Consider the following 23,511-nt stretch of genomic DNA (forward strand, 5'->3'; position numbering starts at 1 on the left):
AACCGCCAAAAACACACAGAGGACACTAGTAAATTTTCAAACGGCATTTTGAATTAGTTTGATGTACCACTTGCCACAACGAGGCTGAGATGTGGCTTTTGGCTGTTGTGTATATCTTGATTTACAAGTGTAATTCTTTCTGTAACCGAGCTCGCATCTGCAGATGTGAGTTTCGGCCTACTGCGCTGTACTCTGTCATGGCTAAGTGCATTTTTATAGACTTCTTGTATTCAGGGGTGTCAAACTCATTTTTGTCACGGGCCACTTTGAAGTTACGTCTTCCCTTGGAGGACCGTTACAATAGTGAAACTGAATAAATGTTTAAAGATCACATCATAGTCTTGTACACACACCAAAAAATATTTGATGACTCATTTTAAAATCAGTCAACTACATATATATACATACTGTATATGTTTAAATATATGTATATATAAATTGTGTGTGGGGGGGTTCAATTATTGTTCAATGAGTGTGAACGACTTAAAACTATTGCGAAATCTCAACGTTGTTTATCTTACATGACAATTTGACATTTTGGTTCAGGTTTTCGCGACGATCGTGGAAGTTGATACACTTGATTTGCTTTCGCGGGCCACATAAAATGATGTGGAGGACCGGATCTGGCCCCCTGGACCTTGAGTTTGACACCTGCGCTGTATATAGTTACCATAGTCCATCGAACATGTAGTAGCACTGTAGTAAAGTGAAATTGCAGTAAATATGCTTTTGAAAAGCTCTTCTAAACCCATGAATACAAAAAAAAGTTCATTGCATGCCACCATTAACATAAGATATAATTACAGCAAATTATTTGGCTATATGTGCCCTGCAAGTGATTATTATTTTCGCGGGCCACATAAAATGATGTGGAGGGCCGGATCTGGCCCCCCGGACCTTGAGTTTGACACCTGCGCTGTATATAGTTACCATAGTTCGTCGAACATGTAGTAGCACTGTAGTAAAGTGAAATTGCAGTAAATATGCTTTTGAAAAGCTCTTCTAAGCCCATGAATACAAAAAAAAACAAGTTCATTGCATGCCACCATTAACATAAGATATCATAATTACAGCAAATTATTTGGCTATATGTGCCCTGCAACTGATTATTATTTTTTTTTACCCGCCCTCTTGTTTGAAGTAATAGTGTCTAAACTGTTGAACTGTAGCTCTCATATCAAGAAAATTGAAGGTTGGTTGAGTGCATTAGGAAATGTGTTGCTATGTCGACATAAAAGATAGGACGATTTTACTTATGTTAAGTGAGACCGCTGAGAATCGTAGACACGGTGAAGTCGGTAAACAAGTGGAGGTCACGAATGTCAGTGGGACCTGCGGTTTTAAAACAGATAACCTAATTGGCTTAATGGTTCAGACAGCATGGAGTACAGCTGCCGTGCAGTCAGTTGATCCTGACCCACAGGATAGTCTGCGTTGGAATTTGGTTCAGTCTTTTTCTTATGTATGAAGAAGAACTTGAATGATATTTGTGATGAAAAATCGGATGATTTGAATCTTTCTTGGTTCAAAACTAACAAAGTATCGGGTTCATTGCATCTACCAGCAGAAGTGTGTTGTTGTTGTTACCGTCGTTAGGGACCCCTGTCGGCTTGTATTATTGCAGAGTGGGGCTAAGGTACAGATAATAGCTCATAGGAGACTCATTAATTCCCCCTTGCAACCCACACGGCTCAAGCACATACAACCCACGCACACACACACACACACACACATACGGTCACGAACACACGCATGCTTCATCTTCCATTTGGCTTACCCCTGTCATTATCTCATGGCAGATGTGACCCATGCCATAAAACCACTGCATCAGTGACTAAAAAGGACCACTCCTTCATTTTTTTTATGTGTGTGTTTTTTTTTTTACCATTAACGTAAAACTTTGTGCCAATCTGACTTCTGTTTAGTCCTGACAAAGAACTAAACATATCTGGATTCTGATGGTTTTATTTCTTGCAACCGCTTGACAAAATAAAATTGACAACTTGTAAGTGTCACTTTGCTTTTCGAATAAATAAAAATCAAGTAGCTGCTGTTACTAATGTTTTGGATAATATAGCTTTTAAGGCCAGATAGATACAACAATATAATATGATATGACCTGCAGGAAAAATGTGGTATAGTAACATAATAGTAACATAATAATAAACATGAATCATGGCACGAAGGAACATCCTACCTGGCCTCTGGTTGCTATGGCTCTGGTTTTTATATTTAAACGTGCCTTCAAAATAAGATCTCCTGGCTGGGTCTTTTCCCCTTCCTGAAAAAAAGTTTTCAAAGACGTTTGTATTTTTATGCGGAAACCCACAGGTGTCAAACTCATGGTCCAGGGGCCAGATCTGGGCCGCCACATGTGTGGCCTGCGAAAGCAAATCAAAGATGGCAACTTTCATGATACTTGCTAAAATCTTGACCAAAGTTTCAAATTCTCATTTGTAATAAATAAGAGCGATACTGTAAGGATTTTCTTGTTACCAAACCTATCACTAAAGTGACTTAAACAATAGATGAATAAACTGTTATTCTTGACTTCTTCTCTACATGGTTTCACTCATAACGGCCCACCAAGGAAAACTGATATAACGGAGAATCCGGTAATTTTTCTAAATAAAACATCTTTCAAATTCCAAAATGAATCAAACGGAAGGAATGTAAGTTATTTATTCTTTCTGTGTGGCCCCCGGCACCAAATGACCCACGGACCAGTGGTTGGGGACCCCTGGCCTCGAGTCTTGGAATTGCATGGATCACGGGGCAAGGTCGTCAGGTGAGGTCACATGTCTTTTGTCTGCAATCGCCTAGTAGATTGTTCTGTAATGAAGTGGTCATGAAGCAAAAACATGACCCTGACGTCAGGGGAAAAACGAAGGCAGGGATTCATTGTGGGACACAGTGACCCAACAACCCGATTAATGAAGCTCTGTGTGTCGTGTTTTTAGAAGTGTTGTGGTTTTTTTTGTGTGTGTGGGGGGGGGGGGGGGGTTGAGTGGGGTTCTAACAAAGAAGTCATCAGTGCGGGTGCACTTCCTGTGTTGTGGCTGTGTAAATTAACTGCTGTCAGATTACAATTTAAGTTTCTCGTATGCGGCGTGATTATCTCTGAAATTATATTTATTTAACGCTGCACCTGAGATTCACCGACATCTTTCAGGTCCTGCGGAGTGACGGTCCAATTAAACTATCAAGTGATGGTTTTTGTAATCAAGGCTGCCTTTCAGCCACATGTCACACGGCGCCGGCCGAGCCAATCGCGGACGAACGAGCGCTGCACAGTGACTAGTTATCAAAGTAGTTCATCATGCATAATATAATCATCTTCAAGCATCACAAAATACCGAGGTATATTTTTATGGCTGTTACAAAAAGGTTGTTTGAATCAAACTGCTGACTTGTCCATTAAATAGATTGAGAGAAGTTTAGATTTTTTATGAGTTGCACTTTAGTCCTTTAAAAAAGTAGCTGAGAATGCATGGCACATTGGGTCCGCACTGTATATTTATTGATCGAATAAATATACAAATTATCTGAATGCAATCTCGAAAAGAAAAGCCCGCTTACAGTCAACATCAATAAAAAAAATGAAATGACACCCTAGCGATGCAAAACAGCATGGCTGAGAAGTCATTGTTCGTCACACCAACCACAGTCACGCTTTCCTGAAATCAATTGTATTCTTTGGCGTTCGACTCAGCATGACTTAGATTTGTTCTTGATTTTACTGTTTGGTGCCTTCTACCGCCTTTATTACCGATTTGTCTTACTGTTTATTGTGCATGTTAAATCGCTCCATGTACAGCACTTTGTATGCAGCGATGGCTGTTTGAAAGTGCTCTATAAATACTGTTGACTTGACTTGACAATTGCACAAATGTACTTATATTGCACACGCGTTCATAACACAAGCAGGAAGAAAATAAAGTGGAAACAACATGTAAGAGATTTCTGTGTCGTGCTTTTTAGATGTGATTTGAATGAGTAAGCCACTGCTCGCAGGGCGCAAAATGGCCTCAGTCGTCAGGGGCAATTGATCTCCCTGATTGGCTGTTCGTAACCCAATCAGTGAGATCAAACTAGACTTGTCACATCCCGTGTTTGCCAGCAGGGGGCAGGCCCTGTTGTCATCCTACACACCTGTCACCCATTAGGGACTAATTACACTGGCTTTATTTGTGCGCTCTGGCAGTTGACTTACTGCCGGAGAATTCCACGCCGTGCCAAAATTTCTCTCGCCCTATTTCTACATTGTCTAATCTGACCCTCCTTGCTATCTTTTTCCGCAAGCGTTTTCTGTTGTCCTTTTATTTAATCGCTGGTCCCTATTTTGACCAGCGCTTTTTGTTATTCTCCCTGTCGGGTTATTTTGTGTTCATATTAAAGACTCCTTTTGTTCTTTGACAAACATCTTTCTATGTCTGCTATTTCGGGGATCCTCTTCCTTATTTTGTTGTACACGGAGCGATCATTCTATCGCTTCGGGCACAACGTGACAAGACTATGAGAAAGAATAAGTCTAGTAATCTAGTATCTAGTAAGTTGCAAAACGTGTATCACTTTGACTTGTCTCTGCTTGATATTCAGTGTTCTGGAAAGGTATGCATTTTATTTTCAGAAAAACTGACTGTGGCCGGAGTGATAAAGAACTGGGGGGGGGGGGGGGGTTGTGGCAATAAATGAGCCTTGGGTATGATTTTAAATTAATCTCGTAAAAAGTTTTGTAAATTAAAATTGTATTTATTGTTTGGGGGGGCGGGGCAGGGTGGTCCTAATTTTACAGGAGCGTCAACACCTACCGGTATTGTTGAAAGTTTAAGAAGTGTCGAAGTAATTATTAATGATTTACAACGTGCTGATGGCATCATTATTAAGAATACATAAATCATCAATCAAAAGGGTCCTCTTGTTGTAAAGTTGTCTCGAACATGATACCGGTCAAATCATCATGTGTAACAGTTGCCCTCCAGTTCAGCAAGGCTGGAGCACCATTATGACCTCCTCCACCTGCGATTCCGCCGTCAACCAAAATGGTCCAAGACACCACGCATCACCCTCACATTTTCGCAAGCGTGTATATGTGTGGGTGTGGGTGTGCGTGTGACCCAGGGGGTGAGCAGGGATCGGAGTTAGGAGTCAGACCAGAACAGTGCACTCCAAGAAGGGATAAGCTCTACTTATGCAGCTTTGGGGAGGGTGTTGTTATGTGCATGCATGCATTTGTTTGGGCCAATTCCTCTGTGCGAATACGCTTTTCATGTGTATATGTATGGATTTACTTTTAATGAGCCCGCTATCCTTGTGACCCCGCCGCCTTGTCAGAGCTGCATTGGGGTTATTGTGTCGTTGTAAAATACAGGTCACGGTCCACTGATTGACTGAGCTATTTCATTGCAGAAAGGCTTGTGAGGCTGAGGTCGACTACTATTTGAATTTTGAGATTTTTTTTTTCAAATGTATGTTGTGTTATTTCTTTTGATCATCGGAGCATTAAAAAGTGTAAAGAGTAGGAAGGGGTTGAGTATCGGCAGAAACATAATGAGATGCAAATTGAAGTACGGCATTTGATGAAAAAAAAAGAAAAAAAAGAAACAAATATTTATATTGTGCAGTTCTTTTTCTGAAACATTCATTTATTTGGTGCAGGCAACTTTTTTTTTCTTTTCTACCCCTGCGCTCTCCCCCAATTTTGCTGCTATAGACTACACATTTCCCCAGTGTGGGACAAATAAAGGTTATCTTATCTTATCTTATCTTATCTTATCCCATCTTATCTCATCTGATCTGATCGTATCTTATCTTATATTATCTTATCTTATCTTGAGCGATTGATGAAAAATAAATCTATTGCTTAAAATAAGATATGTACAAATAGCAACGTATTGCATAACATGTTCTCCTTCACAGAATAGTTAAATGCAATAGCATACTCAAGGAGAACGTCATGAGAGAATTCAGGGTGGTGACGGCTCTCGGAAAGAACCGGTTTCGCAGTCTGTTGGATTATTTTTCTTGAGCATCTGCAGCACCTACCAGATGGTAGGAGCTCGAACAGCCGAGAACTGCGGTGTGTGGTGTCCTCGATAATGTTCCGGAGGCACCTGGAGGAGTAAATGTCTGCCAGGGAGGGAGGAGCGCATCCAACCATCCTCTGTGCTGCTTTAACAGTCCTCTGAAGCCCTACTCTGTCCGGCTCAGTGCAGCTCCCTGACCAAATGGAAATCTAGTATGTCAACAGGCACTCAATGGATTGCATTTTATTTTTCAGGAGGATTCTAAGGGGAGTGAAGACACTGCTCGCCTTCTCGAAGGCCGGCGAGATCTTTTCTGTCCAAGAAAGGTCCTAAAAGATCAGGACTCCCTGGAACCTGAATGTGTGTGCTTCCTCCACTCTCTCGCCGTTGATGTGAGTGGGAGATGTTACAGTTCTGTTCCTCTTAAATTCCGCAACGATCTCCTAGGTCCAACTTCTGGACCTCCTCCCTGCAGTCTGCCATGTTTCCCCTTGAGATAAGACCAACCACTGTTGTGTCATCTGCAGATTTGACAATGGTGTTGTTTTTTTTGGACTGGGCTGCAGTCACAGGTGTAGAGACAGGACAGGAGGTTTGTGGTCAGTGTGTTGGTGGAACAAAGGTGGGAGTCAAGTCTCACAGTCTGGTGTCTGTTGGTCAAAAAGTCCTCGATGCAGTTTGAAGGATGGAGGCCCAGGATGCCTAGTTTGGTGATTTAATCCACAAAGAACCATCCTGGCGTAGCTCTACTGTTGTTCCGGGTGGCTCAGGACAGTGTCCATTGCGATGGTATCCGCTGTGGGTCTATTGGGACTGATGGGAGTCTCGGTTCTGAGGGAAACATTCAGTGATGTGCTTCAGAATCAGCCTCAAAGCACTTCATAATGACAGGCACGAGGGCAACAGGTCGCTAATCATTAAGACTGTTCGTGGGTGTCTTTTTCGCAATTGGAATGATTACAGACGATTTCAGACAGTTGGGGATGACTGCTTGGGCAATTTTGACAATTTGATTGATCTTTGAGAGCGCAGTCTTTAGATTTGTGTGATTAAAGTCCCCAGCTATGATGTGAAAATCATAGCAGCAGGCCCGCTGCTGTTCATTTCGGGCGTTCAGTAGGAGGGTCAGTGCAGCATTAGCGTTAGCATCTCGTCAAATGTAAACAACAGCGATGATAAGTACAATACAGATATGTGGTGTAATTTAGGAAATTGTTCAGAAACAAATCAATCAAGGCAAGCCTAAGAAATATGACGCGGGCATGCTAACCATCAAGCAGTATTATGTCGCCGTCCCCTTAGTAGTTTCACTTTAATAGCTTGTGTACAGCACTATACTGATTTAAGTGGCTTCGGTTTTTTTCCATTTCCAGAAATCAATAAAAATGTTACTCAATCATTAAAACCTTCTTTTGGACAGACTAAACCACCTCATCATTGCGGTACCTGTACCTGGTGGTGCTGCCATACCTCCACTATAGCTCATATAAAGGAAGGCTTGCCTTCATGAACTTGCCCAAATGCTCTACTGTCGGCCGTCACACCTCACAAGCATGACTGCGTCTCCACACTTAAGCGGCCATACCATGTGAACAACTTTGAATGAACAGAATAACACCGTGAAGATGAGTAGAGAGGAACTATACTCACATGAAGGGACAGACATTTACAGACTGGTAATATGAGCCTGCAGCTATTTGGCACAACTCATTCCCATTGATGGTGTCCTAATGGAATATTAATGAATAGCAATCATTCAACCTGCTCTCCAGTGTGTGTGTGTGTGTTGTTTGTGTTTTTGTTTTATATTGACCTATGCAGTCAATCCAATCATGAACACTTCAACTTTCGTATTGATTCATCTTTTACAAGTGAAATGTGGTTTTTCCTTCATGTTTTCTGTCATCAGAATACATTGCTCACCTTGCACTCGTACAGACATAATAATGGTTACCATCGGACCGTAAACCAAGAGGTTAATATTCTGTACACTCAGGGACAGGGGATGCATGTTTAGAAGTGTGATATTGGCCTAAAAAAAACTAAGATAAAGATTACCTGTTGGGGGGAAAAAACTGTCCTCATTTCTACAGGCTGCCATGCACAGCTGCTGGTATTGTTTGACATGCTGTTACAATGGGACTTGGATTATTGGTCTCGGACAGGAGGAGAGGAAATGTAACAACATGGATTTTTATCCTGGATAAATCTGTTATCTGGGACTAGTATGAGCGGGATATTCTCCGCAAAGGGATTAAAGCACAAGGGAGAATAAGGCAATATGGGAGTAATCCCATCCAGTTTCCTGCTTTATAATTTATAAAACTGACAGTCATGAAGATATTGGTGTCTTGTTGAAAGGAAAATGTTTATGTTATTATATAGTTTCCTAATTATATTGGGCCTTACTGGTCTGGTCGTTGATATTACTTGGTATGTTTTATTATTATTATTATTATTATAGAATTGTTTCAAGACGCCAACAAAACATTTATACATATTTACAAGATTTTGTCCTGAGTTGTGTTATTGTATTTTTGAAGAATTTAAGATTTTTTTTTAATTAAAAGATACATATTGGTAATATGTGGGACTAAAGACATAACAGCGTTCTCGTTTTCAAGAGTTTAAACAATGGGACTTTCATTTCATATCATTGTCAAGGTTGATTTGCAACAATTGACCCGCTTTCACGGCTTTACTGATAATATGATGTAACACATATGGGATACTAACCCTTATTTGCATGTCTAGTCACGGAAGGGGCGTACATTTAATCAAAATGTGTCATGTGCGGCTGTTAATCCCCCCACCCCTCAACTAATGTATCTCCTACAACTCGATTAGCATCCATCTCAAATAGGATAACACTACATTGCTAATGTATTTACTTGGATTGCATCAAATTTGGGTACCAGGAGAGTCTGTGCTGATGAGCAAGAATATATTTCCATTTCTCTTGACAAAAAGTGGCAAAAAAAACTTGACAAACAGATGGTATTGGTGGACGATAATTATTTTTTGCATACCGAGCAAGATAGTTCCCAAAACGTTGAAAGCCTCAAGCGAAATTCAACACTCAATATGTTTTCAATACATCCGCATTTTAACCCAATGGTACCTCCATCCGGCAAACTCGATTCTTCTGATTTTGGTCATGACAATAGTAAATAATTTGTCGTTGGAGACTGATGACCTTGTTCACGCAGCCCTGTTTGTCTGTACCCTGGATTTTTGCCTCAATAGTCTATAATAGGACACACACATTCGGACACATACCGGTATATCTATGGCGACATATTTGACGCTCACCAACAAGGTCTACAATGTTCACCTCCACATAAACAACAAGCTGACGATCCACTCGATATGAATAAAATCAAATTAAAAGTGGCTCCGTACTGAAAGACATTACAAAGGGTTACCCGACTCCAACAAATAGCGTTTATACTCCGCCTTCATTTCACTGAACGTAACAAGTCTCTTAAAATGCGCCATTGAATGACGCCCAATCCTAACATTACTCGTCTTGTGCTATACAGAAAAAGAATCCCTTTTGTGCCTTTGTGCGTGAGTGTGTGTGTGTGTGTGTGTGTGTGTGTGTGTGTGTGTGTGTGTGTGTGTGTGTGTGTGTGTGTGTGTGTGTGTGTGTATGTCCGCGCGAGCGCGTTGGCATGAGTGAACTCTGACATATGCTACTCTCACATAATGGTCAATCAGATGCAGGCACTCCCCCCTTGTAGACAACAAACTGGCACACACACACATTCAATAGCCGCGGGACTGTGTTTGTGTGAACCGAAAACAATTAAAGGCAGAAGGCTAATGAGGGCATCACCCCAGCTATTATCGAGGACATCCACAGGAGGAACAAAGCTTTCCGTTGTCAGCTATGAAATGCGCACTGAAGAAAACGCAGTTCCGACAGACAAACGAAAGTGTTGTCACGGAGATCTAGTGTTGCAAGTTGTGTTAATTTAAATCATATCCTAATGAGCAAAGAGAGCCTCGCCATGATATATTCTCTAATCCTACCAAAGAGGCCACAGTGGTTTGTTGTTATTTCCCGTGAGCAGAGAAGATCAGAGATTGCGGTCGATGTATTGATCCTCAAGACCCCCGGAGTCCCACACACATTCTTCCAACACCCTGTGATGACTATTGTAGCTGAGCCCCCATTAGGAGTGATAACAATCCCCAAATCATCAATTAATAATAGGGTGATACAGCAATACGTGAATCCAGAATATCCTGCCAATTACTGTCGTGTTGCTTCTGTCAAGTGATTGTTGTCTTTTTGAAGGCGATGCTTAAATATCGCACAATTTCATCTGTTCCTGCTATTTTGAAATGCAAATAACCTCAACCGAATAGCTCCTCATTCAGAATCAGTTCGACTCTTTTGCACCGGCTACAAAAAAAAAAAAATTAAAGCTGAAATATTGAATATGTAACACATAACTTTTTTATTCAATTCCATCGTTTGTTCTTAAAATAAAATCATAAGAACTGATTGTCCAAGAACGGACTATACGCCTGTGGTTTTGATGTTTAAACTAAATATACCGTACAGAAAAGTCTCTGTAAACACGGGATTGTGGTTGTGGCCTAATTTACGAAAGCTATAAGAACACTCTTCTTCTCTCTTTTCTGAGAACAGATGTTATCTTGTCTCACTGAGTTGCATCACTTGACACGACCATAAAAAAACTCCCGTATGGTCAATGATAGTAGACATAAAGAACAAAGTCTATCCAACATCCTCAAGTCACAAATCCAAAATAACCCAACCGGCCTGCAGCAACGGCACAACGCCGACCAATCAAAATGCGTTGCTTCAGAAGAAACACAACAGCTCCCAATGCGTCTTTTCATAGCCAGTGATCCGAGACCTGTTAGTGGCTAAGTAAAAGGCGCGCGCACACGCACACACACGCACACACACACACACACACACACACACACACACACACACACACACACACACACACGCACACACTGCATCTTTTAGTGAGTACATAAAGAAATGTGTTGTGAAGCTGTATGAGAGGGAATAAATAAAAAGTCTTCTTAACCGATAATTAGGATTCCTGCTTCTGTCCTCTCTTACATCTTTGCATGCCTTCCTTGCTACCTTAGTTTTTTTTTTTTTTTTCTCCAAAGCCCCTTATTATGCCCCTCTGGATCCCCTGAACTGGACCTCCCTCAGGACTCTTTACAGTGCCCCAAAAAAAAAAAAAAGGTTTCGGGCTGTGTCTGAAAGTCCCATTTAGAAATTGTGAACTTATAAAGTTAAAAGTAAAATCGGATAACAACACAGGGAATATAATTGCCATCAAACTAATAGGGCAAACTAAAAGGGGGTATATTGTGTGACAAGTGTTTTAGAGAGGCAATTTTTATTTATGTACCACCCTGACATTTTATGGAGGTCACTATCCAAGGCGCATTACACATAAACAAATTCATTCAAGTGACCTTGTTGCATTGTTTTTACAAACATCTGATGTCAGTTTGACCCACTGATCATTTCTATTTCCAAAATTGCCTGTAGGATTTTTTTTCTCCTTTTTTTTGCAATGACCTTAGTAGTTCATTCATACATTCATTTTCCGATTGCGGGGTTGCTGGAGCCTATCCCAGCCGTCTTCGGGCAGTATGCGGGGGACACCCTGAACCGGTTGCCAGCCAATCGCAGGGCACGAATAGATGAACAACCATCCATGCTCACAGTCCCACCCAATTTAGATTCTTCTATTAACCTTCCACGCGTGTTTTTGGAATGTGGGAGGAAACCGGAGTACCCGGAGAAAACCCACACAGGCCCGAGGAGAACATGCAAACTCCACACAAGGAGGCTGGAATTGAACCCGGTACCCCTACACTGTGAGGTCGACGCACTAACCACTGGACCACCGGGTCGCCTCCTTAGTAGTTCCTTGTAGGAAAAAAAAGGCGGCACAGCACCTTGACTGGCACCTTTATTTGTTGGTTTGTTTCATTATGTCGGGAATCATTCGTGTCGTCAACTGTATGTTCATATTTACCGTGATTTACCACTTCACAGTGAAATGGGAATGTGCACAAGTGTGTTTTTTTTTCCTCACAAAAAGCAGATGTGAGGTTATTCTCCACCATCAAAGGACCACTCAGATATGATCCTCGATGTGTTTATAGTTATGCTCAAGCACACATCAGGCTTCTCGGTCCTTTTAAAGCCACACAAGTTATTTTCCCGTTCTCTAAAATCCAATCAAGTTCTTTGAAAAGCTCCCGACACTCATGGCGCCTCTCTAGGTCAGCAATGGAGGCCGAGAAGGTGAGGAGCTGGGCTGGGGTCAAGGCATCCAGCATCTAGCAGGCTTAGAAATCTCAATTTAAACCGGTGCCCCTTCTGTTTCATTAGCGAGCCGCTCCTCCTATTATGTCCCTCCAGCCCCCATTCCTCTAATCAAGACCAGGGTGAGGCTTGTGAGGCTTGTTTGCCTCAATATCAGCACAAAATGTCACATTCTCTTGTGTACTGTTCTCCATCTCCCCAGCCAGGTAGGATTCCTCAAAATCCTGTTTGTCCGAGTCTAGAATTGCAGCACACTCTAATTCCTCTTTGTCAATATTGTTGCGTTTGGACTCCCATAGCTCTCATATAATATGCACAGAGTGCCACGGCTAAATCAAAACTCAATACACTCGAGGTGAGCAAATTGCCATATCATGTTGCGGATTGTGATCATCGGTGTTAGTCTGCAATTTACATGTGCCGATTTGACAGATTTCTGATTACATACTGTATGTATCCATTATGTACTAAATGAAAAGCATGTGGCCCAGGCAAGGCAAGGCACCTTTTGCTACTGTTTTAGCACATTTCATACACAAGGTAACTAAATGTGCCTCATATAAATAAAAACAGAATAATCATAATTTTTTTTAATTAAAAAGGAACCAAAGTTTATTAAAAAAAAATAAACGAAAGAAATAAAATGTAACTTACTAAAATTACTAAAAGAACGAACAGTGCAAGAAAAAGATTTTGGATTTTATTTTTATTTTTTTTAATGCTTTCAAAGACCTCATCATAGATGTTTCGTGGGGAAATCCACTGTAACGAAATTCTGTACATTTACTTTGATTTTACAACAGTATCTTGCTGTTGTTTTTTTTTAAATAAATGTAAAATATTAATCTATAGCATGTAAATTAACAGTTAACCAAGTCAGTTAACAAGCACACCAGATAAGTGTAATTTAATTGCAGAAAACTGGATGGTTGTAAATTTCTGAGTATCTACCAATATTGAAAAAAAAAAGCTCAGTGGTTCATTTTAATGCAAAACGATTAATAGTGATGGGAAAACGAAGCTTCAAATTGGCTTCATGAACGAGTTGTATCTATTGACTCCTCTCGATGGCGTTCAACATTTGACACACTAAAATGCCATTTCTTACATCCCTTAATTCAAACCAATTGAGCCATCTTGAGAAGTCAAAAAAATTACACAACTGGTTTCCGAAGCAAATTCGAAGCTTCATTTCCCATCCTTATTAATCGTTAAGACTAGACACAAGGATTGGGAAACGCTATTATTTTTCAAACTTTTCCCCATTATTATCTCAAAAAAATGGGCCGTCAGAGGTACACTTTGACCTAATATATTTTTTTTCCATTCGCACAGACAGGTGAATGGTGGTGTGCTGATGTTTCTGGATGTAGAAAGGCTTAACGTAGAAGTACAGGAAGGAACATAATTTAAATAAAATATAAGAAACGTGAAAGACTGGACTGGCTGTGGTTCAGGCAGTGGCGAGGATTGTCCTGTAACCGAAGGGTCCACTGTTCAACCACACAATATATTTATTTTTTAAGAGGCAGATGATCAATAGGAAGACTAAAACTTTATTAACATCTCCATTTTGACCTGGCCGAATCAATATTAGGCTGACATAATAACAACCAGCAATAACATATATTCAAAACCAAACCCGAGGACACCTTTGTGGTTCAAGCCTATCCCAGCCGTCTTCGGGCAGTATGCGGGGCGCCATATGTCACGTTCTGCGTGATGGTAGTAGTAGGACCCCAAAAAGCAGGGAGGAGCAGGGTGGATTGACCAAAATGTATTTAACAAAAAAATACACACAGGAGTACAATGGAAAAAACAGTAACTCGAAGTACTCAAAAAAAATGCCTGGAAATCACGAGGAACAAACAAAACTAAGACTCTAAACAAAACATGACAAGAACACACGTATGCTCACATACTCACAGCTCTCAATGACCCAACCAAGACCGGCAGAAACTCAGAGAACCAAACACAAGCTAAGTAACGAGACAACGAGAAACACCTGGACAACACACACCTTGTTGAGGGAGCTAATTGGTTACACAGAAGGAACACTGATAACGAGAACAGGTGGCGAAAAAAGGGCACATGAGGAATCAAAAACCGAACATAACCAGATCGAAACATAACACCATATACAGTTGCTTTTCTTGCATTTGGACACAGAAATTTAATCTGACCAAGTGTAAACCTTATTTCCTGAATTTTGGACAGATTTTTTTTTTTATCCCTCTTCCATATCCGCTTGTGAAATAATTATCTCCATGGTCCCTCTTGGTTTGAGCGGCATGAGAAACGGTAGAGTAGCTTCTCTGTCCACATAGCGAGAACATTGAAGGATTATCATTCCAAAAGTCTTTAATCTGCGACAGGCGGCGCAGTTTAGCTCTCACGGAGTCTGTTGTGGGACTGAGAAACTGTTTCCGAGTTGACGGCAATGCATTCTGGGATGTTTGAAGGATTAAGGCAAAGTTTCTCTTGCAGATTAAATATGTGTAATCTTGAAACCAAACAACAACGGGGGATTAGGAGGTCTTCCATGACTAACAAAGAATGGGACATCTCAAGAAGACATAGAATGCCGTGATTAAACCTTGAAAGAATAGTTTAATGCTACACTGAAGGCTTGTCAAAAATAACATCTGTAAAATTGTTTTGGCACGCCAACATGTCACAAAATCTTGGAAGATTAAAGTAAAATCACTGAGGATCGAAATCATTCATTTACTGGCACTCCACTTCCTTTTTTTTTTGTTTCCTTTAGATTTTGCTTTGATTCCACCACATGGATAGCAGTGATCGCAAAGAGGGAACTTGTGACGACGACCATAGACAGTTCCATTTCCGGAAATGGAACTGTCCCTAATATTGCGGAAGAACCGTATTATTATCGTCATTTGTGTGTGTGTGTGTGTGTGTGTGTTAATGCTCTTTAGTGGGCTAGCACACTTCACACACACACACACACACACACACATTCATAATAAACAAACCCAAAAAAAGGGGTTCTTTTTAATTTATGATACAGGATATCGTTGAACAATTTATCCGGTGCCATAAAGGACGATGCATCCAGCCGGACAAAGTGAACCCCGCCATGCAGGCATTACTGTAATAATCAATGGAGCAATAAAATCTAAACTATCAGCCGATGGTGTATAGTAAGAGCCCGGGGCCCCTACGGTGTTGTATGTGAAAGATTAAGGAATCATTACAATGGCCTCCGCATAACCTCCATAAATAAGGTTTGTGTCAATAACCTGGGCCTTAAAAATTGATAAGGGTGATCACCTCTGTCATGGAAAGACCATTTCGGAGCTGCACGTGTCCCTATGAGACGATTCTCATATATAAGTCATGACGCACATTCAGGATGCATCGCTTTCAATATCACTTGAGGACAATCGTTTTCGCCATGTTTTGGCCTGATCAACATATTGCTCATCAGAGAGCTGAGAATGATGACTGGAGGAGTTATTCTAGATAGAGATCATTCAAAGAAATGACCGCACACTTCGATACATGATTCTGATCTGAATCTGAATATTCACGTTGAGTGTCGGTGTTAGTTTGTCTCTCTTCCTGCGTCCATGTGTCTATTGTTTTGCAAAATCTTGCAATGAAACACATATGTCTTGGCTGTTTCTGTTGTGCAAAAATGCCAATTTGGAGAGTCCAGCTGAGTGCTCGTCAGAAATCCTTCCTGTTTGACACTCGCAAATGTCATCGAACTGCATTTATTCATGGGAATATCACAGGCACATTCCTGTCCGGAGGCATGGAGACAATGGATGTTGAACTCCCAAGAGGACGGTGACCTAGAGGACGACTTCCCGCTTACCAGCTGGACTTCATGTCGCCACACACACACACACACACACACACACACACACACACATACACAGGAACATATATGAGTTGCAGTCAGACATGCATTATAAGGAGCATCAATAGGATAAATGTTCCATATAAGGAATCATCAGACATCACTAAGAACTAAGATAAGATAAGATATCCTTTATTTGTCCCATAGTGGGGAAATTTACAGTTAATTACAATTAAAGCATTATCCTAAAATTGTCACCTTTGCAATAGAATAATTCCAGAACAGTCTGATGAAATGTATGATCAATGACAGATAATTACTCTGATATTAGTTGTATACATTTCCGATGGGGGTGAACGTTGTTGACGAAAATCATCGTATTGATGAAAAAAAAATGACTCCATGTTTTTGTTGATGTTGTTTGTTTCATGTTATCGCGATAAATGTGCAATGAGAGCAACGATTGAAATCCACCAAACATAAGAAAATTAAATTTTAAACTAACATTGGGATAAATCACTATTATGTTTCAAAGAATACCTGCACTATGTATTATATAACTCCACGTTCGACGTGAACCAATAATATTAGCATTTCAGTACACTTAATAAGGGAAACGCTTTGCTGCCACCTAGTGGTTCGTTAAAAACATCCAGGAAATATCTGTGCATACTATTTCAGTTGTATCCTTCGTTGGGATTTTCTGAGAAAAAAAAATTGTGAACTTTAGATTGTTGATCCAGTACAATATTTACAGTATTGACAGACAGACATATGTGATAGATTTACAATTATTTGACCCCCTATAGAGTTTATTTTAATGGGAAGAGGCTCTATTTTGTTTTATTTATTTTGCAAGATACAAATCACTCATTGCATTTCATCAAAGCAAAAAAAAAAAAAAAACTTGAATGCTCTTTGTGTTATTTTCTTCGGTCATTCCGCTACTCCATCTGCTCAGCCAAGACAGAGTCCTTCACTCCAGCACCCAGGACAGCAAAGAGAAAAGAGGGTAGCAAAGATCGGAGGTAAACTGCCACCCTGGGAATGGGGTGAGACAGCACAACTTCCTTTCTCTTCCGGTTCACCGTTCGCATAATCTCATCGGCCAGGACTGAAGGACGCACTCCGTGGGCCAGCTGGTTGGCAACGACTATACACAGTAGCAGAGCAAGCACAGTACAAACCACGTTGCTTTGGAAATAATTAGGTGGAGTTTCCACTGAACTATTGTCACGCGGTAACCTGTTTATCTACTCACATGCAGCCAAGCTGTTTGGCTTGGAGGCATGCTTCTCTGGAGATGAGGGAACAGTGGAATCGATGAAAGTGTGACTGATGGTGCTCACGGTGATCCCATACTCCTCCACCTCAGCCCGGAGGCAGTCAAAGAAGGCCTGCACTGCATGCTTAGAAGCTGCATCTGATTGATGCAAAGACAAGACACACCGACCCTATTGCACATGCATGAGGACATACTTTTATAACTTTTTTTTATAGCATGCCCACAGTAGGATTTCAAAGAATGTCATTTCTGAAGCCTTCTGTGCATTTACATATCCCACCGGAATGATCAATCTTCCAAATTCCTTCATGTCACTAAATAAAAGATGTGTAGAACCACCAATCAGATGACAAGTGTGATTATTTTGCCCATGTGATCGAAGCAGTGGTGGTCAACATTGAAATTGGGTTTCAGCCTCAATGTGCTGCCACGCCAATCTAATCTGCCAATGACCTTGATAATTGGTTATGTTGGACAATGTAAATTAAAGTACATTATATATGAGCAATGAGATTGTTTCTTTCACCAATCAGATTTCACAGCTCGCACGCCGTTGCATCAGTATTTTCCCAGCCTCTCACTAGATCAGGGGTGTCCAAACTTTTTGCCAAGGGGGCCATATTTTATGTGGTAAAATGTTGGGGGGCCGACCTTGGCTGACATTCTTTACATTGAACAACAATATTGTTCAACAAATTTTAGTAAGCCAGTCTGTTTCACATTTCCATTTTGATTTTAATTTCAACAATCTTAAGAATTTCTTTTGGTTCATTTGAAACAGGTATATCACATGCAGCTGCCTATTCGCTTGACTTTTTCTTAAACAGAAGTCTCCTGAGTGCAAATGGATTGATTTGAAACATAAAATGTATCACCGTGACTTTTCAATAGTCACAAAACCTTTGACTCGAACAACAGGGAAATGAACAAGCAATACACATATCCACAACTGCAAGGATCATTTGAAATATGACATATCAGTCAATATAGACACGGAGTGATGCCCTCTAGTGTCTAAATGCTATTACTCATTTAGCCACTAGAGGGAAGCAGTACTCTATGAAACATCACTCACCAGTCTACGAGACCTCAGTCAATGCAACACGTGTTCCATTGCGACTAACCTGCGGGCCAGACGGCACTGATTTTATGACAGGGGCCGTGCAGTATCATATTTTTACACAGAGAAGTACACTCTTGAGTCAAGCTGCCTATTAAAAGGCCTCCTTCGTGACTGAGCGAGGGCAGTGGAGGCAGAGAGGAGGACCTCAACCCGCACTGAAAAACCTCACATTTTAGTAGTATAAAAACCATTCAAATGAAGTTGATGGACGAATAATAACTCCAACTCAAATAGTAACCAAAAGGCAACTGCGTTTGTATGTAAACGATGCAACATGTTTCACTTTCACTTGTATAGCGTGACGAGAAGATTTTATTTGACAGGTCTCTCAATTTAACTAACTGGCATGAACTTGCCAGGTTGTATTATCCAGCTGTCTTCCCCCCCCTGCTGGACGTCGTGTGTCGTGCGCATCTGACGGATCGGACCGCTCCAAACCAAACGACTCTTTCCCGAAGTGACCATCCCAAAATGATTTATTCCCCTTAGATATAATATAAACCATTCGTAAAAATCGCATTATCAATCAATTGAATTTTCCACATGAGCCATGAATAATTGAGACTTGCTGTTGGGACATACGCCCACATGGTGTTGTCAACCGCATGCCGAGAGGCTTTATTTTATCCATTCATCCATCCATTTTCCGAACCGCTTGATCCTCACTAGGGTCGCGGGGGGTGCTGGAGCCTATCCCAGCCGTCTCCAGGCAGTAGGCGGGGGACACCCTGAATCAGTTGCCAGCCAATCACAGGGCACACAGAGACAAACAACCATCCACACTCACAATCACACCTAGGGACAATTTCAGAGAGTTCAATCAGCCTGCCATGCATGTTTTTGGAACGTGGGAGGAAACCGGAGTACCCGGAGAAAACCCACGCAGGCCCGGGGAGAACATGCAAACTCACGCAGGGAGGCCCGGAGCTGGAATCGAACCCGGTACCTCTGCACTGTGAAGCCGACGTGCTAACCACTGGACTACCGGGCCGCCTTATGTTTTAGCTTTATTTTTGTTTAATTATGAAGAATAGATGAAGTCAGGAAAGTCCCTATTGAAGCCCGCGGTACCAGTTTCACGTGCAATGCATACATGTCACATACATTGCAATTACTGTATTCCCATATTCTGTTGTTATCATTTATAACTCACAAGAACTTCTGAATGGGACAGCCAATCTTCTTGATGCTGTTGACCAAGATGATATGTCCTGATCTTCTTGGAATCATGGTGGGAAGTATTCCTGCCACATTATTAATTAGAATGAGATGGGAAGATGAAAACAACCGCCGTGAACATAATACACTAGGAACATTCACCTCACCTTTGGTCAAGGTGGTTGGGCCAAAGTAGTTGATGTCCATGATGTTTCTATCAAGTTCTAGGGAAATGCTCTGCACTGGAGCTTTGAGCTTCATGCTGCTGTTACAAATCAACGACGTCCACGCATCCACCACAAGAGTCCACCACTTTAGCCATCATATCCTCCATGCTCTCCATGTCACTAAAGTCCAGGATGACCAGTTTGGGGGCAAAGGTCTGTGAAGAAACATAATTTTGCTGCTTAATATACTGGATCTGATTTAGTGTGCTTGCTGCCAGCGTTTCTCAGGCTCATTCAGTAGAAAAAAAAGTGGTACCGTATCATATTATTACACAAAAAAACAACACCACGTTCTTGGACAGCTCCATAGCATGGAATCACAAAAAAAGAAAAATTTACACTCTGTGACAGTGCACGCAAAACGGTGACAATGAAAGAGGTGATTGTGTTGTTACAAAGTCAGCCAAGTCCATCACTTTTAATGAAGGATAAATTACAGAGAAAAAAAAAATATTTGAGGATTTAATACTGTGATAAAAATGTAATTAACAGCTCCAATAACCAGCTACTTGGTGGGTGGAACCTTCAAGGAATGCCGTTTGTTTATATGAAGTGCTTTAAATTGAATAAAAATTAGTCATACAACAAAGACAGGAGTTAGCGACAGTTTCCAAATGAATCTGAAGACTTTGTTGAAATGTGGTCGAAGTGTTCGATGTTTAATTCCAACATTCACTTTATCTCTTGTGTCTTGCTATCATGATTATAACATTTTAAATATTTATTTTATTTGTTGATACATTCTCAATTCTTTTTTTTTAATGATCTTGTACTCTTGTGCATTTCCATCCATCCAACATTTTGACCCCTATCCGTGGAAAGTCTCACTTACTAACATCTTTTGTGCTACATGTAGTCCTGTGTAAAAGATAAAGGACAGCTTGCTGTCACAGAGGATGTCCTGCCATTGTGTTTTTCAGAGTAGGAAGTGGTGTGGGGGGGTGGGGGGGGGGGCTGAAGGGGACAGAGTGGAGGATAATGATGAAAACAAGGATACAACTGTTTAACCTAATGTTAATGTTGCGCAATTTTGTCAGAAGTAATTTTCTTCCCTAAATTTCCAACTTTAATATGCCATTTATTTTTTCAACTAGGAAGTCGGTCAAACAGATGAAATATAATCAAATCTATACAATAAAGTACTGCGTTTGCCTCACCTCGCTGGGGTCAGCTTCATTTGTCAAAGAGTCGTACAAAGACTCAAGCTTATCCCAATTATCTCCACACAGATGAGCCTGGCTCCGCCCTTATGGAAGAGATGAGCGCACTCTGAGAGAAAACAGACATTAGTTTCGAAGGAGAACAACGGTAATGAGATGGTGAGAGTGACCATGTGCATTTCAATTGTCTTAAAAATGTGTGATTCCTTAAACTAATAACAAATTTCTTGGTCAAGTAACTGAGATCATCTACCATTTCCGACACCAGAAACGGCGTCAGTGATCACCACCACTTTGTTCCGCACTAAAGACTTGGCCATGTACTGCATGACCTCATTGTAGATGTAGTATACCCCTGCCGCCATGACAATCAGCAGGGGCAATGCCATCACTGGAGGGAAGACCATTTTCTGTAGAAGAAGGAGGAGGTAACATTGTGAGACCAAAACAATAACAACCTGGAGCAGTGGTTCTTAACCTTATTAGCGGTACCGAACCCAAACGGTTCATATGCACATTCATCCAACCCTTCGTTAGTGAAAAACAAAAATCTGATTCAAAAAGTGTTTCTTCAGGTTTGCCGGTACGAGACGAGAGTTGCTCAACTTGTGATTCCATGTGGTACATATTCGTCCGACCACTTAGTTTTTTTTTTTTGCTCGACATAGCATGTATTAAAACATTCTAAAAGAAATACATGACGTACTATCACGACAGTCACACATTAACTCGTGAGCGAACTAAATTTCCGACGGCACCGATTGGACAAGCAATGTAATGTGATCATCTGCAGCCAGTGATGGCCAAGCGGAGGTGTCATAACTAATTGACATCTTGAGTCGGATGTGTCTAACCCTTCATGGCAGAGGCTCCGTTGAACCCCTGAGACCAATTCACCGAACCCCTGGGGTTCGATCGAACCCAGGTTAAGAACCACTGCTTTTGAATTAACGAAGAACAAAACACACCAAGTAACGCATATGTTTTGGACATTGCACACTTTTAAATTTTGGAAAAGGCAGTACACTCCTCCTTAAAACAATTCAATTTTTTTCCCAATGAACACCGACTGACCAAATACATTTATATAAATATATATAATACAACAAAAATGTGTTTATTTTAGCCAACTCAGGGTCAATATGGTCATGTGTAACAATGATACAATATATATACTGTATATATATAGGTATATATATACATATATATATATCTATACAATTTTTTTTTGTATAAAAAGTCAACTAAAATTAAAATTTTTTTGTGTGTTTGTGTTTCTAACAAAATGTTTCTTTTTTGTTTTTTACATGAGCCATTTAAAAGCAATGCCCCGCACACTTTAAAGTGTGTTTCATGAGAACAGCTAAATATATTCTGGACAAGCTCCTGCCCCAGAATTCCTTGCCCTGTGCCACCTCTTAAATACTGTTATTGGATATCTAAAGATCACATTTACAAACACTGGATTAATGCTGTTTTCATAATTTACTTAATAAATATTTGTATTTTTTTCAATACACATACTAATGTAATATTGATCATTAACTCTGACCATACACAATTTGACTGCCCGACGATTGGATCCCTGATGGGTTAGACAACTTTGTAAGTGCTACAAACACGACGCACACACACAAACACACACACACGCACACACACACAAAAGCACCTGTAATCCTTGTTATTCTTGGTTCAGAGATAATGCCTCAGTAGGACTGGCTGCAGTTTTTTTCCAGATTAGTTAGGTAACAGCAGCCCTTCTCCTCCCTCGACATCCATCATCCATTCACGTCACCCTTTCTTGTCTTTCTGACCCACTGGTGTCCAGTCGAGCCTGTTACTTATAATAGCCACGGCTGGAGTTAGCCATGAATGCTCACATATGGTGCACAGTAGCTATCTGAGGTATGTTCCCTAGGCTGGGGGAGTGTGTTATACTCCAGAGAAGATTACTTTAAGAGGACAAAACTTTTAGTTTGTATTTAGATCCCATTTGTGAAACCAGTTGTGGAATTTTTCTAACAGACTTTGAATGTTTAGAGACATATTTGAAGTCAACATACATTAAACGGTTTATTGCTATTAATTTAATTCTGAGAGGTCCGAGTCGTGAAAAAAGACCCAGACTACATTGTCCATCTTCAACCTGACTTCACTCGACAATGACGACCCCAATGGAGACACCTAACTTAAATGACAAGATTAAAAACTTTATAAAAAGATTATATTTTTCTGTCTTTATTAATTTTTACATTAGATTATTATTCCAAAGGAACTTTACGTAACAATGTGATTTGAACTGGCTGCGTGAAGATATGCCATTATTTCCCTGCATGAAGTCATGTGGTGAACTGTATCAAAGA

At 40.7% G+C, this 23,511-nt stretch overlaps 1 protein-coding gene and 1 long non-coding RNA gene across 2 annotated transcripts; both read right to left on the minus strand.

The window, feature by feature from the left end:
* Window positions 1-6,261: 6,261 nt before the first annotated feature.
* On the minus strand, window positions 6,262-7,201 carry LOC127604345 (uncharacterized). The gene is made up of 2 exons (XR_007963279.1): window positions 6,667-7,201; window positions 6,262-6,547 (listed from the first exon to the last, which is right to left on the minus strand). It is a non-coding gene; the product is annotated as an uncharacterized LOC127604345 (long non-coding RNA).
* Window positions 7,202-16,975: 9,774 nt separating this feature from the next.
* dhrs7cb (dehydrogenase/reductase (SDR family) member 7Cb) lies at window positions 16,976-22,990 on the minus strand. Its single transcript, XM_052071260.1, is given in 10 exon segments — window positions 16,976-17,348; window positions 17,457-17,618; window positions 19,757-19,785; window positions 19,787-19,847; window positions 19,929-20,040; window positions 20,042-20,143; window positions 21,146-21,219; window positions 21,222-21,257; window positions 21,402-21,558; window positions 22,818-22,990. Coding segments are annotated over 9 exon segments (939 nt in total). The 5' UTR covers window positions 21,556-21,558; window positions 22,818-22,990; the 3' UTR covers window positions 16,976-17,139.
* Between the last annotated feature and the right edge of the window lie 521 nt (window positions 22,991-23,511).

Source organism: Hippocampus zosterae, chromosome 7, assembly GCF_025434085.1.
Source record: "Hippocampus zosterae strain Florida chromosome 7, ASM2543408v3, whole genome shotgun sequence".
Taxonomy (NCBI): Eukaryota; Metazoa; Chordata; class Actinopteri; order Syngnathiformes; family Syngnathidae; genus Hippocampus; species Hippocampus zosterae.